This window comes from Artibeus jamaicensis, unplaced genomic scaffold, assembly GCF_021234435.1.
Source record: "Artibeus jamaicensis isolate MK-2021 breed Jamaican fruit bat unplaced genomic scaffold, CSHL_Jam_final contig_908, whole genome shotgun sequence".
Lineage (NCBI taxonomy): Eukaryota > Metazoa > Chordata > Mammalia > Chiroptera > Phyllostomidae > Artibeus > Artibeus jamaicensis.
The window spans coordinates 3,498,102-3,512,537 of NW_026522009.1; the positions used below are offsets into that span (position 1 = coordinate 3,498,102).

The 14,436-nt window shown below is 35.8% G+C and overlaps 1 protein-coding gene across 16 annotated transcripts in view; it reads left to right on the forward strand.

Annotated features, from left to right (window-relative positions):
• Positions 1-14,436, forward strand: part of ADGRL3 (adhesion G protein-coupled receptor L3) — a 770,297-nt gene that overhangs the window by 539,495 nt on the left and 216,366 nt on the right. For all 16 annotated transcript variants that reach the window (XM_053655018.1, XM_053655016.1, XM_053655023.1 and 13 more), the window contains one exon: positions 160-240. In XM_053655018.1, the coding sequence (XP_053510993.1) occupies positions 160-240 (81 nt within the window). The remainder of the gene's footprint in view (positions 1-159; positions 241-14,436) is intronic.

The window sequence follows — 14,436 nt, forward strand, 5'->3', positions numbered from 1 at the left end:
GATGTTTGGATGATACAATGTTTCTATGTTTGGCTTGACCTGTCTACACTGTATAATGGCTATTAATTCAGTGTAGAGAGAAATAATGTGAGTCATAAAACAGAAAAAAGTAAAAGGACATAACGGCTAAGTCTCTAATGCTTATGTTTGGGTCCACAGGACAGGCACATCATGGGCAGGTATCGTACATCTCTCCACCAATTCACCTTGACTCTGAGCTAGAAAGGCCCCCTGTGAGAGGTGAGTTTTCTTTTTTCTTCTTAATTTAAGGAAAGTGGAACTCTGTTCTTTGATGAAGGCAATCAATTAAGTCAAAGATAATTGTAAATATGTATTTTACTATGTAGAATCTGTTTTAAAAGCAGGGGGAATGGTGTGTAAGAAATCTGATGACAGAATGAGTCTTACTTATGAGCTACACTAAAATGTGAAATATGGTTCCGAGAAATGTTTGTAAAGCAAAATAAGCACTAGAAATGCATAGGGATTCAACTAGTGGAAGCTCAGTTGCAGACCAACCTAGATTTAGAGATTAGCAGATCACCATTACATTTTTAATTGGAACTTTCTTTTTATATTATCTTGTTTTTTTAATAAATTAAGATAGCTTAATCTAAGTATTGACATATTTATTTCCTTACAAATTTATATTTTATATTTTATTATCATTCTCTTAAAAATTAGTATTAGTAGCATTTAGTTTTAAGATGTATAAATTAAAATCATGTAGTTTAAGTGGATACCGCCTATTTAAGATTTTTTTCAAGAAACTAGTCAATAAAAATTAAAATAAGATTTATAATTACATAGTCTACATACAGAATTTGTTGTTCTGCTTTTAAGAAATATGTATTGGAGCCCTGGCTGGCATAACTCAGTGGATTGAGCATGAGCCTGCAAGCCAAAGGATTGCAGTTCAATCCCCAGTCAGGGCACATGCCTGGGTTGCAGGCCAATTCCCAGCAGGGGATGCAGGAGAGGCAACCACACATTGATATTTCTCTCCCTCCTTTCTCCTCTAAAGATAAATGAATACAATCTTAAAAAAAAAAGAAATATGTATTGGTTTTGAAACATTTTATAGTAAAGCTCATGTGATATAGACATGTCTTTTTATTTTATTAATATCAAATATCCTAAGGTTAATAATTTTTCATGTTAAAGCAAGGTAATATATTCCCTTATACCTTCAGAAGTATTAATTACTTGATGCAATAAAACCATTAGGTTTATTTTTATGAGCACGTTTTCTATACATGCTTTTTCTTCTGCCAGGGGTCTCTTTTTCTATTTCAGCCATTAAGTTTTTACCAGTGTTTCAAAGCTATTATTATTATCATTATTATCTTTTATTGTTCATGCTATTATAGTGGCCCTCTTTTTTTCCCCTTTGTCCGCCTCCAGCCAGCACCTCCTCCCTCAGACAGTCAATCCCCAAACCATCCTCCCTCTCCGTGGGTCATGCATACTGTTCTTTGACTAATCCCTTCACCGTCCTCCCTCCGGCCTCACCCGTTTCCTCTGAAGTGCTGTCAGTCTGTCCTCTGTTAAGCTTTTGTGACTCTGTACCAGGGAGGAGCTAACTGAATGCCTCTGTTCCTCAAATGCCCCTGTGCTTGGCTCAGTGTTTACACATAAGACATTGTATTTTATTTTTCAGTGTGCGTGTTTCCCTATGTCTTTTGTAAGGTCCTTGAAGGCAGAGAGTGTCATTATTATTATTTTTCCTCCAACCAATGGCCTGTGCTTGGCACATAGTAAAGCTCTCATAGGACCGTTTCTAAGTGGCTAAAATTAAAGGTGACGACCTAGGTTCTGAAGGTTTACCCATCAGTTTTAAAGGAGAAAAGGGAGTGGGGACAAAAGGAGAATCCTGAGAAGAAGGAAGCAGAATGAACTAAAACACAAGTATGTGAACGCTGTGGTGTTTTTAAGGAAATATACTCAATGCACAGTAAGGTGGAAACAGTTCTAAAGGAAAAGACAGGAAATGTGTAATAGGGCAGCTCATGAAGGATTCTGTATCACACACCAAGGAGTTTGTATTTTATCCTGGAAAAAATGATGAAATATTTTTAATTTTTACAAACTTTTCCTAAGTCAGTGGGATGTTACATCACAGCACCATCATAGCATTATCAGTTCTTGATATGAGAAAAATATCCATGACATCAGAATAGATGATGAGAGATTGGCAGAGGGAGGCTGTTTCAGTAGGACTTGTAAAAGACGACTGGAAAAGCAGGAATGTGTTGTCAGCAATGGCAACTCTGGGCAATATTTTAAAGAGACCAGAGAAAGAAAGAGAAATGCCTCTAAGGGTTTTATATTAATTAACAGCTTGGATGCTTATGACATAATCCCTCACCATACATGAGGAATAGATGAATTTTAAACTGATGCATTGTCTTCGCTATGTTAATGCTTAGCAGCATGTTGTTCCTGTGAAAGATGGAAGGCTACTTATGCAAGTTGGTGACCTTAATGTAACTCAGTTTTTCAGACATGATCTCAGTATGGTTTGGGAAGAGTACTAGAAAGTCTTGGATAGGATGTGTAATAATCCACTAAAAGTTAGCAGCTTTAAACAAGAAACATTTGCTATAGTTCTCAGAGTTGGTCATGTGTGCACTCGCTTGGATGTTTAGCAGTTGGCAGGCAGGTTGGTTTTGCAGGGGAGGGAACTCACATGTGGTAGTCGACTGGATGTCATCTGGGCTGAGGACCATATGGCTCTCATTATCGAGCAGACTCACGCAGACATATTCCCATATTCCCATGGTGACAGGATTTCTAGCCATACCTAGGAAAGTCCCAACATTCAGGCATTTTCCAGGACTCTGTTTGTGTCCTGTGTGCTGTGTCTCATTGGCCAAAACAAGTCAGCCAAACCCAGACTTCAGAGAGCAGAAATAGACTCCATTTCACAACCCAAAGGAACTTGAATACAGAAAGGGAGGATTTGGGGACCATTTCAGACTACCATCCTTAGGCAGATAAAGAATAAAATAAATGGAGAATGAAGTAAGACAAAAATTGACTGATAAAATGAAAGGATTTAGAGCGAATACACTTAAACTTGAGAATCCTAGAATTTTCTTCAGTTTACTCAACTGGTGCACAGAAGATCAGAAATAAGAACTTCACGGTGACTTTTTGTGAGGATGAGGGGTAATATAGAGCAAAGCCTGGCATCTGGTGGGCCCTAGATAAGATGTGGCTAGTACTGTGTAATTTTGCATTCATTGCAGAGGCACATGGAGAGAAATTGGGCTTTGGAGCCGAGCAGACCAGCACGACTTTAGAATGATTGTCTGGATACCTTCTAGTTCTCATGTCACTTCCCTGCTTACACTGGCCCAGAGATTCCCCTAAACTGTATGGTGACTAATAGTATTGCAGCTATAGTCACGAGCTCATGTGCTGTAGTCTTATAGTTAAAAAATAATAATAATTAGATCAAGGGGTTTGTAAAAATCACCAAAATAACATTGCAAAAATCATGTGTTTTTTTTCTTAAATCTAGTATTTTACTTCTAAAATAGTCTTGAGAATGGGATAGATATGGCATAATACCATTACCTTGGAAACACAAGTATTTTCTTTCAACTTTCAACTATCACCCATCATCTTTATTTACTATTTTAAATTATACTGTAAACTGTTGGAATTTACATGCAGTCAAATTTTATAAATAAACTATACTATATATATATATATATATATATATATATATATATATATATATATAATATTATGCTCTGGTTGGTGTGGCTCAGTGGATTGAGTGCCAGCTTGTGAACCAAAGGGTCCTTGGTTCAATTCCCACTCCAGGCACCTATCTGGGTTGCAGGCCAGGCCCCTAGCAGGGATCACGTGAGAGGCAACCACACATTGATGTTTCCCTCCCTTTCTCTCTCCCTTCCACTTTGCCTAAAAATAAATAAAATATTTTAAAAATATGTCTGTCCAGCCATGGAAGTTATCCAAAGTTATCTGGAAGTTATCTAGAAGTTATCCAGAAGTTATCCAGCCACACAATATGAAAAAAAAGACATTTATTAAAGAAGATACAAGATATAAAAACATTGTACACATTTTTACATAGGACAATGACACCTCAGTCCCCTTCAAAGTAGGTACCTTGGGACCTCACACAGTTTTCCCAGTCACCATCAGCTGCCCCATAATATTTTCCTGAATCTCACTGACAATCTGAAATATCTTCCCTTTCAAAGGTGATTTTAGTTTTGGAAAAAGCCAGAAGTCACAGGGTATCAAATCTGGGTTGTAGTAAGGCTGAGTTACCTGGATGATTCGATGTTTGCCAAAAAATTCTGCACGAGATGTGATACATGGGTGGGCACTGTGCCATGATGAAGCTGCTGATCACCAGTTGCCCATACCTATGACCTTCTGAATTATCTGAATAGTTTCCATGAAGAAATATTCAAGTTTAATGCAAAATTTAATGCAGATTCATTGCTCTACTCACTCAGTCATTTTGAATGGTATGCCAACACAGTATACTTGCTCACTCAACAGCATCTGCTGCCTTCACTGACTAGTACAGTGAAGTCATTATTGTTCATGCATGTGCATTCCGGTCCACTCTCCTTGGCTGCCAGGTTACATTGATGTTGCATGGAAACTCTTCTCATTATATTAACAGTGCTGGACTTTTTTCTGGACAGACTATATCTATATATCTTTATCTATCTATATCTATATCTCTATCTCTATCTATATATATCTATACAGAGAGAGGAGAGATAACCTTTCATGTACATTATGGGTTTTTATTTGAATTAATAGAATAAGATAAATTAGTTTCTTTAAATAATTTGAAATTTTACCTCCAATAACTTTTTATAAGATTACATAGCAATATCCTCTAACATGCCTGAAAACTAACATTAGCTACTCATTTTAGCTTTTCTTTTTCTATTTTTTGCTATAATTATATATGTATATATATATTATGAATATAAAAGCTACAGCTAGATGTTCCCTCTCCCACATTGACCTGTAGCTGTTTGTATTTTGTTTCTTGTCTACATGTTGTTAATGTTCTGGGAATTATTGCTTTATGAATTAATTCTTGTGTATTTTACAGTCTTGACTGTTTTTTATAGGGAAACCATACTTATTTTTTTTAATATTTATCAAGCTAGCCAAAAAAATTTAAGTGTATTAATATAGTTATAAATATCAGCAAACATAACTTTTTAACAGAAAATATGAACTATTTAACATACAATAACACATCATATTGCTTCAGGTATTTTAGCATTTATTCTGTTTTCATCTGAAATATTTTGGACTACTTAGCATTTTTTTAAATAGTGATTGTACTTTGAATATTTGAGACAATGATCTAATTATTGGTAACATTGAAATTGTGACTTAAAGCCCTATCTTGAAAAGTAATTATATAATTGCTTTAAAAATATACATAGATATAGATATAACAATTTTATTCCTTTTTCTTTTGCCCCTTTCTTATGAAACATTTTAGTTTTAATTCACGTTTCACAATTCTACCTCCTTTCAATTTTCTTGATTTATTTCAGGTTTGCTCATTTTTTAGGGAAATATTTTGGGAAATTAATATATTTGTCACAGTATATTTTTCTTTGGAATTATGCATTTTAACTGTGGCCAACAAGCTTTTAGTAACCATATGGAAAATTCTGTACTGTTACCAAATAGCCTGGAATAAAATGTTGTAATCAGCATTTCAAAGTAGCCAAAATATATCCATTCAGTGGCTCTTACCCACTGATGAGTAAATTTGAGAGATTTTCTTTAATTCCAATGTGATCCTATGGCATTTGGTCCCGTAATTTATGTCTATGGTGACTTTATATGTATTTTTCAATTTACAGATTTTATTACTGAATAGGTGTGTAAATTCCAATAGTTTACTAGTGCATTAATGTCACAATACATTACAAGGTAATTAACCAGAGCTGCCACTATAAATAGAAAAATAGTCACAGCCCTCACTATAAAGTACTTTATAAAAGATCCTGAATCAGCATTCACCATTATAGTAATTTTTCTTGCCATAAGTTTCAATAATTAGGACTTTAAAAAACTAGCTTTATCTAGAAGCACTATTATTTTAAACCCTTTCATTATGAAAATAACTTGTTATAATTTTGTTGTTAATTTAATGGTATTGATTATATATTCCCATATGCAAATAAGTCCTATATGCTTTTCAGATGTATTTCCCAATTTTATATATTATAATTAGAAATGAAAGGCTACTTTGATAATTTTATAGTGAATTTGTAAGTAAGCACAATGGAGTTCTTGGGAGGGCTCATTAAGTGCTGTAGTTCCGAAGGTATGTGTCCCCCCTGATCAATTCTCCTTTCTTCCCCAACCTTATTTTGCCTCCCAGCTATTCACATGGAAAACATTCTACCCCAAAATTGCGTCTATTTACAGTCAGAATCACCCATTGAAGGTAGTTGGGCAAGACTTTGTGTTGGAAGCTGACTCAGAATCCTGAACAGTTAGTTAACATTATTTGACAATCAAATACATAGTTGGGGCATCCCCTTCAGTTGTAGCTTTGTATTTTGTTCTTGGCTATGTTTTGTTTCTTTGCTTTCCTATAGAATTTGGTGACAATCTTAACAATCAATTATAGAACCTAACCCCGTTATCCTTTATCATGTAACCAGCAATTCAAGTCAGAAAAATTCCTTTTAGTAATCAAAAAAAGATGAACTTCTGAAAAGTGTTCTCCATCTTTATTGCTAAGATGATATCTTTATGTTCTGCTACATAAAAAATTTGACAGTTACCGGATACACTTCACCTTCCAAAGTGGTAAACTGCTAGTGATAAAGCTGTTGAGTACAGCATTATTTTTAATCTGGATAATATTTGTATAATCTTTCTTATGTAGGGTCTTATAATTAAGTAATATTTACTAAATATAATTTATGCATTTGGTAATTGTTGATAGTTACCATTTATACTCATGGAAAACTTGAAAATATTTGGAGGCATTTGAAAAACTACATCTATGTTTTTACTTTTTTATGCAATACACTGAGTAATACAAACATTGTTTAATTATCACATAATCAGGGAGCTAGAATAATGCCAGGCAGTAAGTTCCACAGGCAAACTGAATTACATTCAGCAAGTCCACACAGTGAAAATATTTTTTTACGTTTAAAATAAACAGATGGTCCTTCCTGCTGCATCTATATTAAAAATAAGCTATAACCAAAGATTTAGCATCACAAATTAGAGATATTAACACATGACATTATCTAGCAAAATGTAAAAACATTTGAAATTGATTAAAATAAAATAGGAACAAGACATCTGGCATTCTTAGTGAGGAGTTTCCAAGCCTGTTCTTTAATATGCATAGTGGTATTTCTCTACCTCAATAACTTAGCTGGTTAGCAGACATTATATGGCAGAATATAATTCCCTAGCTTTAGCCACTCTTAACTCAAAGGCACAAAAAAACCCCTGAATATAGAATAGTGAGTGCTTTAACCATGTTAAATAAACACCAGTTTCCTACACTGGTAAATGCCAAGCATTTTTGCTGCATTTAAAGTACACCGTGAATAACTACAAGGTAGAAGAAGTGAGTATAGCTTGTATTTCTAGCATGAAACATACTATTGTGATACTATGAAGTAATAATTCAGTTTGGGTTGAATTTAATTGAACTTAGATATAAATTTAATAATAAATTGAACATGTTATTCAATATTGTTAGGAATAAGTGTGAGAGTTTTCTAAATTATACTTTCAAATATGTATTAAGTTATTGCTTAAGAGCCAACTTTTGTCTTTTGAAATAACTTGGCATACTCCTCATATATTGAAAATAATTATTCTAGGAAGTAGTGTGATCTGGTAGTTTTTTACATTAGGTTCTTAGTCAACATATCATGGCAGTCTCTCAGTGAGCCTGAGTGAGTAGAGAGATCGGATTTGGATCTACTTCCTTATTGGCTCATGGCTAATATTCTTAGTGTTCAAAGGACATTAATGCAGACTCAATGCCATTGTGATTTGAACATTATCCTTCAGAATCGACGTGGCAGATGGCAGATCCCATGAGAATGATCCTTGACTTGAATATGATGGTTTCCCCATGGAACTGTTGCTGAAGGCAAGGGGAGGTCATGGGAATTAGGATGTCTCTAAGCAGCTATTCAGAATTTCAGGGTTCTGCTCTCTGAGATTCACATTTCCTCCCTTCCCCAGCTCCCTGTCCCACTCCTAATATTGCTACTCTAGGTTCCAGGACATACTACTTTTGCTCTTTTAGTTTTTATTTTCATTCAGAATAAAAACTACTTTGTCTTGTTCCAAGAGAAATTATTTTGTATTTTCTAAATGTCAGAACTTTTCACGTTGAGATATTGCTAGTCAGTAATAATAATAGGTAACATTTATTTAGCAAATTAACTTTAAATCATATGTTCAAACTAAAAATTATCTATATATGACCCCTTCTCTCCCAGTTCCCAAAAAGAGCCTATCATTATATTCTTCAGCACATTTTAATAGATACCACCATTTTCAGTGGACTTGCTATGAATGCTAAATATTAGTATTTAATATCTATACAACTCCACTAAACACTTGACATGGATTATTATTTCAATTATTTGCCAAATGCATGAAGAAATTAAGTTTATTATAGTAATTTAGTGATGGGGGAAAGACTGAGACAGTTTATTTAATATTAGAGTCAGATTCAACAGGATTCAAACTCAGGCATGTATAAAAACCTTCTATGGCAGTTTTTCAGCTATACAAAAGGAACTTTGACCTAATTTCCAAAACTCCATACTAAAGAAGGTAATTAGTAATGAAACATATTATTAGCCATGGATGGGAGCAATCTGACTCTCCATAGTATATATAAGAAAATCCTTTGCCATCTTTATTATTCATCTTAATAACACAATGTGACATGAAGAGTTTGAACATCTAATGCTATTTATTGCCAAGTGGCAAAAAAATTTTTGGTGTTTCTATTGTCTTCTTTTATAAATTACAAAGTCTTTATTCTACTGCTGCTCTGTTATCTTTAACTGTTTTCATAGAATGTCTTACTGTTTGGCTCCAAAGAGTTACCTAAAATCATACCGTAGAAAAAGAAGTCAGCCATTCCAATAGTATTTTATATATTAGTGTACTTAAATGTTATGTTTTATTTGTGATGAAATGTTCTATTTTTTAAGTTTCTCCCCAATGTGGTATTATTTATGTAATTACCAGAAAATAATGTTTTACATCTTTATGAAAATTTAATGACCTTACTGCATAAAGTAGAGAGACAGTAGGCTAATAGTTGTGTTGACTTCCACCACTTTTTCTGCCACCACCAAAGCCTGGGGTGGGGTGAAGAAGAAACTAACCTTGACTTCCAATAACGGTTACCCTCACATCTACATGTTGTATACCCACAGCTGCAAGGGTCCAATTCCTTGGTGTACACACATGCACAGGCATGCACATCACTTAGAAGTATATTCTTTAATATAACTATTCTTATTGAACAGTAGATTTAGAAAATAGGTTATTATAAAAATTATATCTGATAAATTAATTTTTTAATATCATTTCCTCTTGGATTCAGTTGTCTGAGATCAGCTAAAGACCTGTTTTCTATGGATGCATTTTTATACCTGCACAGCAGGGGTTGGGACTGTTACAGATGCAACATCCACCTTCCTATCACCACATGAAGGATGAGGGGCTCATGTCCTCAACTGTGCAGAGGCATATGCTTCTGTAGGGGAAGTGCTGACTTTGGTTATCATCCATCCTATAACACCCCAAACAGCACTGGCTTCACGCTAAAAACTACTTCACCTTCTCAGTACTAAGCACTGTTCTCTTTGTTTGTTATAACTCTGAATAGCAATTATTTTTAGGTCTTAAGAGTCCAACAAAAATCTATTTCTCTTGTGGGAGCAGGTGTCCCTCTTGTGTTTGGCATCACATTTTTCTGGATGGAGTTACATGGCAGTGTGAAACTTGAATATTAATACTTACATTTAATCCTGATAACCGCAGTTTGCTAACTGTATGAGCATGGACAAATCTCACAGCCAGAACAACAATCTCTTCCCCAGGGTTGTTAAATATTAGATATAATATGACATGTGAAAGCACTCCAAACCCTATAGAATGCTTTACAAATATTATTTAATATAATTTAGTAGCAACACTTCATTGCTCTAGTTTAAAACTCTCCGTTGCACGTTAAGATCAAGAAAATAAGTTCTCAAGGGAGTTTGCCATGTTCTTATCCTCATTAAATCTCACTGGTTTCATTATATTACAGTTTTATATGAAAAATCACCATACTCTCTGTGAATGTCTATACATTTAAAATTTCAAACGTGCATCAAACAACAGCACTGTACAGCAGCTTTTCTCCATGCTCTCCTGAAAGATGAACTTTCATTTGATATTCACCTAATATTTTCTATGCTGTTGAATCTCAGGCATGGTTTAGACTTTGAGGTTAGTGGGAAAGGCTGAAAAATGCAAAAAAACAAAACCCAACTTGAAAAAAGTCCTCTGAATTATCCATAAAAATGATATTTCCAGCAGTGAGTTATTTCTTAATATCAGAAAATGTGAACACACAAAAAACCCCAAACCTCTCTTGAGTGTAGGGATACTTATGTGATGAGTGGTGTAGGGAGACCTAAAAGGGAAAGAACGTTATCTCTACTGCCCCAGCCATGTGTTCATTGAGTAAAATGGGAAGTGAAATCTCCCCCACAAATCCTTTAATGTGTATAGTTTAACGCAAGTCAAATTAATTATCATGAGACTCTACTATAGTGAGTTACTACTATGTGTCATGCACTCTACAGGGTACTGGAAATATAGTGAATTACAAGAGAGAAAAAATGTTTGCCCTCATGGACTTTGCCTTGTCCTGGAGGGAGCTAATCAATAGATCAGTTGTGGATTAAACAATCAAGATTATGAATAAGTTAGGAATTAGGTATATGTGCGTGTGTGTGTGTGTGTGTGTAGAGAGAGAGAGGTATGCACATATATCTTGATCATATATATATACATGCACACGTGTGTGCGTACATACACACACACATAATTTTCTTGATATATATATATATTTTTTTTTCTTGATATATCAAGGAAAATCACTCAAGAGAGATGGTTAGTGAACCGAACTATGAAGATAAGAATGGGTTGGTCAAGTTTAAATTTGAAGGCTAGTGTAATCAAAGGTCCTCAAGTACAAAAGTGTCAATTTGTGTATTCACTAAGCAAATAATGACCAAGGCCTGTTATGTGTCAGCCTTGATGGACTTGAGCAGTTTGCAAGTCTGTCTAGACTTACGTTCACATGAAGCAGCACTCCAGACAGAGGAAACAAACTATAAATCAATAAAAATAAACAAACGGACATGATAATTTCTGGACTGTAGTGCATGTGGGTGGGTACTGGGGATATAGTCAGAGTATTTAGGCAGGACTCAGATTATAGAGAGCCTTTTTAAAGAAAAAAAAACAGAGCTAGATAGTATTAAAAACCGTTTTGTTTTGTTTTCAAAGAGACCATAGGATAGAAAAGGCATCAACTTGGAATATAGCACAGACCAATGGGAATTTATAGTCAAGGATTAGAGTGGGGCGGGGTGGGGGGGTGGGCAGGGGTGGTGTCACTGGATAGAAAATTACCAAAATCAGGAGGGAAGGGGATTCTGCAAGCACTTGATAGGATTTTAGCTGAAGACAGGGCAGGGTGATCGGATACCACCAGGGGATAGTAGGGAATGAGGAGCCAGATCATGTAAGGAGGGCAGTTGGATATCCAGGGTGGGGCTTCTGGTTAAACTGCCTTAGCGAGAGTCATGCTAAAACTGGTTTTACAAGGAACTGCACAGATGGGCCTAGAAGAAGGTTCAGGAGCCTAATTGAAGTTTGGTCAAGCAAAGAATCTTTGTGAGCCTGTGGGCCACAGAAGCAGTTGGGGTTTTAAGAGCTGTGAGGCTCCCTGAAGGGGTTTTACAGAGTAATACATAATCTGATTTCGATTTTTAAAAGATGCTTCTAGCTACATGGAGAATGGAGAATGGCTTAGAAAGAGGTAAATTCCATCTTATTGGTGTGGTTTTTCTTTAAAATTTCACTTACATGAGGGAATTCTTCCCCTCTCAACCACTTAAATTCTCTGAAGATTCACTTTCCTCCTTTTTCCTCCATTTTCCACATTACGGCCCTCTTGTTAAGTGTGACGTCTCATCTCTGCTCCAGAAGCAGCAGAAGAATTTGGAAACAGGTGCATTCAGATAGCTGTGGGGCTGAATGCTAAGCCCTTTAGAAGCAGGATCTGAGGGAACACATGCCTGGATTCCACTTCATGCCTTAGAGGTACAGTCCCTGCAGAGAGGAAGGGTACTGGCTGCTTGCAGATAACCAGAGAAAAGACCGTATCTGCTGAGTCCATAAGGTTAAAAATTCTATGCTAGGCACACTGAGTATTGATCCTGTTAAAACAGGAATAGTTGGAGACACGGCAGGTGATGGTAAGACCATTAATTTAATGGTCAGGTTAGTCTGCCCCACCTCTGGAACAGGGCAGGGTTTCAGTGTCCATAGCTGGCAGGTCGTGAACTAGGGAGAAAGAAACTGACTAAAGGGTTTGTAGCTGAGATAACAGAGCCTTGTGTACTAAGCCCGGCAATTCTGAGTATCCTGTAGACATTGGGAAACCACAAAGGACTTCAGGCACAAAAGGCATTAATATAACTCCTGCATAGAAACCTCCACTGACTCCAATGTTTGGGATGGGTTGAGAGCAGAGAGAATTAGTAGGTTAGTTGAAGATCTGTTTCTTGAGAGTGCAAACTAAAAGACATTAACAATGGGGCTAAAGAAGACAGGGTGTCTTAAATACTACAGGTAAAACAGAAAAAATCTCGTTGATTGGTTGGATATGTTGAGAAAGAAAAAAAGACAATTCTTTGATTTGTAATTTGCATCAATTTGGATAGATACTGGTACTGTTCTGGAAGAGGATTAATTTCATGTTCAAACTAAAAATTATCCATTATTAATTCTTTGGAAATAAAATAACTTGAAATATGACTGGAAATTGCTTTCTTTTAGTTTATCAGAGATACAAAAAAATAATTTCAGGGCTATCTGAGGCCTCTAGCTTTTTGCAGGTAATTGAATCAGCCCTTTTGTTACCAGATAGTTACTTCAAGATGTCATTTGTTTAGGAAAAGTATGACTAGTGGATTTATGTGATACTGAGTTTGATGAAGTTCTTTTCTGGAACCTGAAAGGCATGCCTGCCCGATTTTATTTCAGTGTTAATGGCTGAATAAATAAAGCCATGGCCATAGAGAGAAAACCACCTCAGGTTACCAAGTGGCCCACGCCTTTCCTTTGCTCCACTCTTTTGAACAATTCTCCTTCTTCATTTCAAATGCGTACATTCATTTGAAAAGGGCATCTCGGGGCATACTTGTGTGTTAGATAAAACCAGTCTTGGAGACAGAGCACAGAGCTGCTGCTTGCCCCTGCCAGTGCATGAAACTGCAAAAGCATGGAATACCAGCTGGAAAATGTGTCAGCCTTGCATTTCTGATTTCTTCAAGGGGAAAAGGGGGGGTGAAAAGAAGCAAGCATTTAAGTTTTGCTTCTGTTGTTCCTCCTGTTATATAAAAACACAATGTTGGTGTCTTGTAGGAAATGGGTTTTAAGAAGCACATCCTCAGTTTTAAAATCTTCCCTCCAGAAAAGTCTGTGGTATTATCTTTCTTTATAAAATCTACCCTGCTAGAAATGGTTTTGGATGAGTTTAAATGCCTATGAACTGTTACTCAGGAGACTTTCTTCATTGAGTACCTCATTGTACACTTTATTGAAATGTGTACTTTGAAAATATTGGTGAAAATTGCCATCTTCCATATGGCACCAGCAACTGTCGGAGCCTGGACCTTTTCTGAAGACCTACGCCCTTGCTACGCTGATTTAAAGCAAATCCCCTGTCCTCTGTTAAACCTATCTAAGGTGGAAGAAAGAGCATAATATTTTATTGAAGCTCTAGTTTTTTCCCCCTTTTTCTCTTCTTCCTTATCCATTCCTATTACTCTAAAACCATTATTCGTGTCATGTCCTTAACTTTAACATATTTATAGGAAAAAGGCTTGTTTTAAGTGAGCAGATGGGCCAGTTCTAAGACAAGCTGCTCTATTAATAAACATGCTTGGTGCTTTATCAGCAAAGGAGCCTATTTTGACATTTCTTCTGGGTGATTTGTATAGCCTATCACCATCACACCTGGTGCAGGGACAATGAATGGGCACTTAATAGTCAGGCAGTGCGGGAACCTTCCATTAAACTTCATTATGTCAGATATAATCATCTATTACTGAA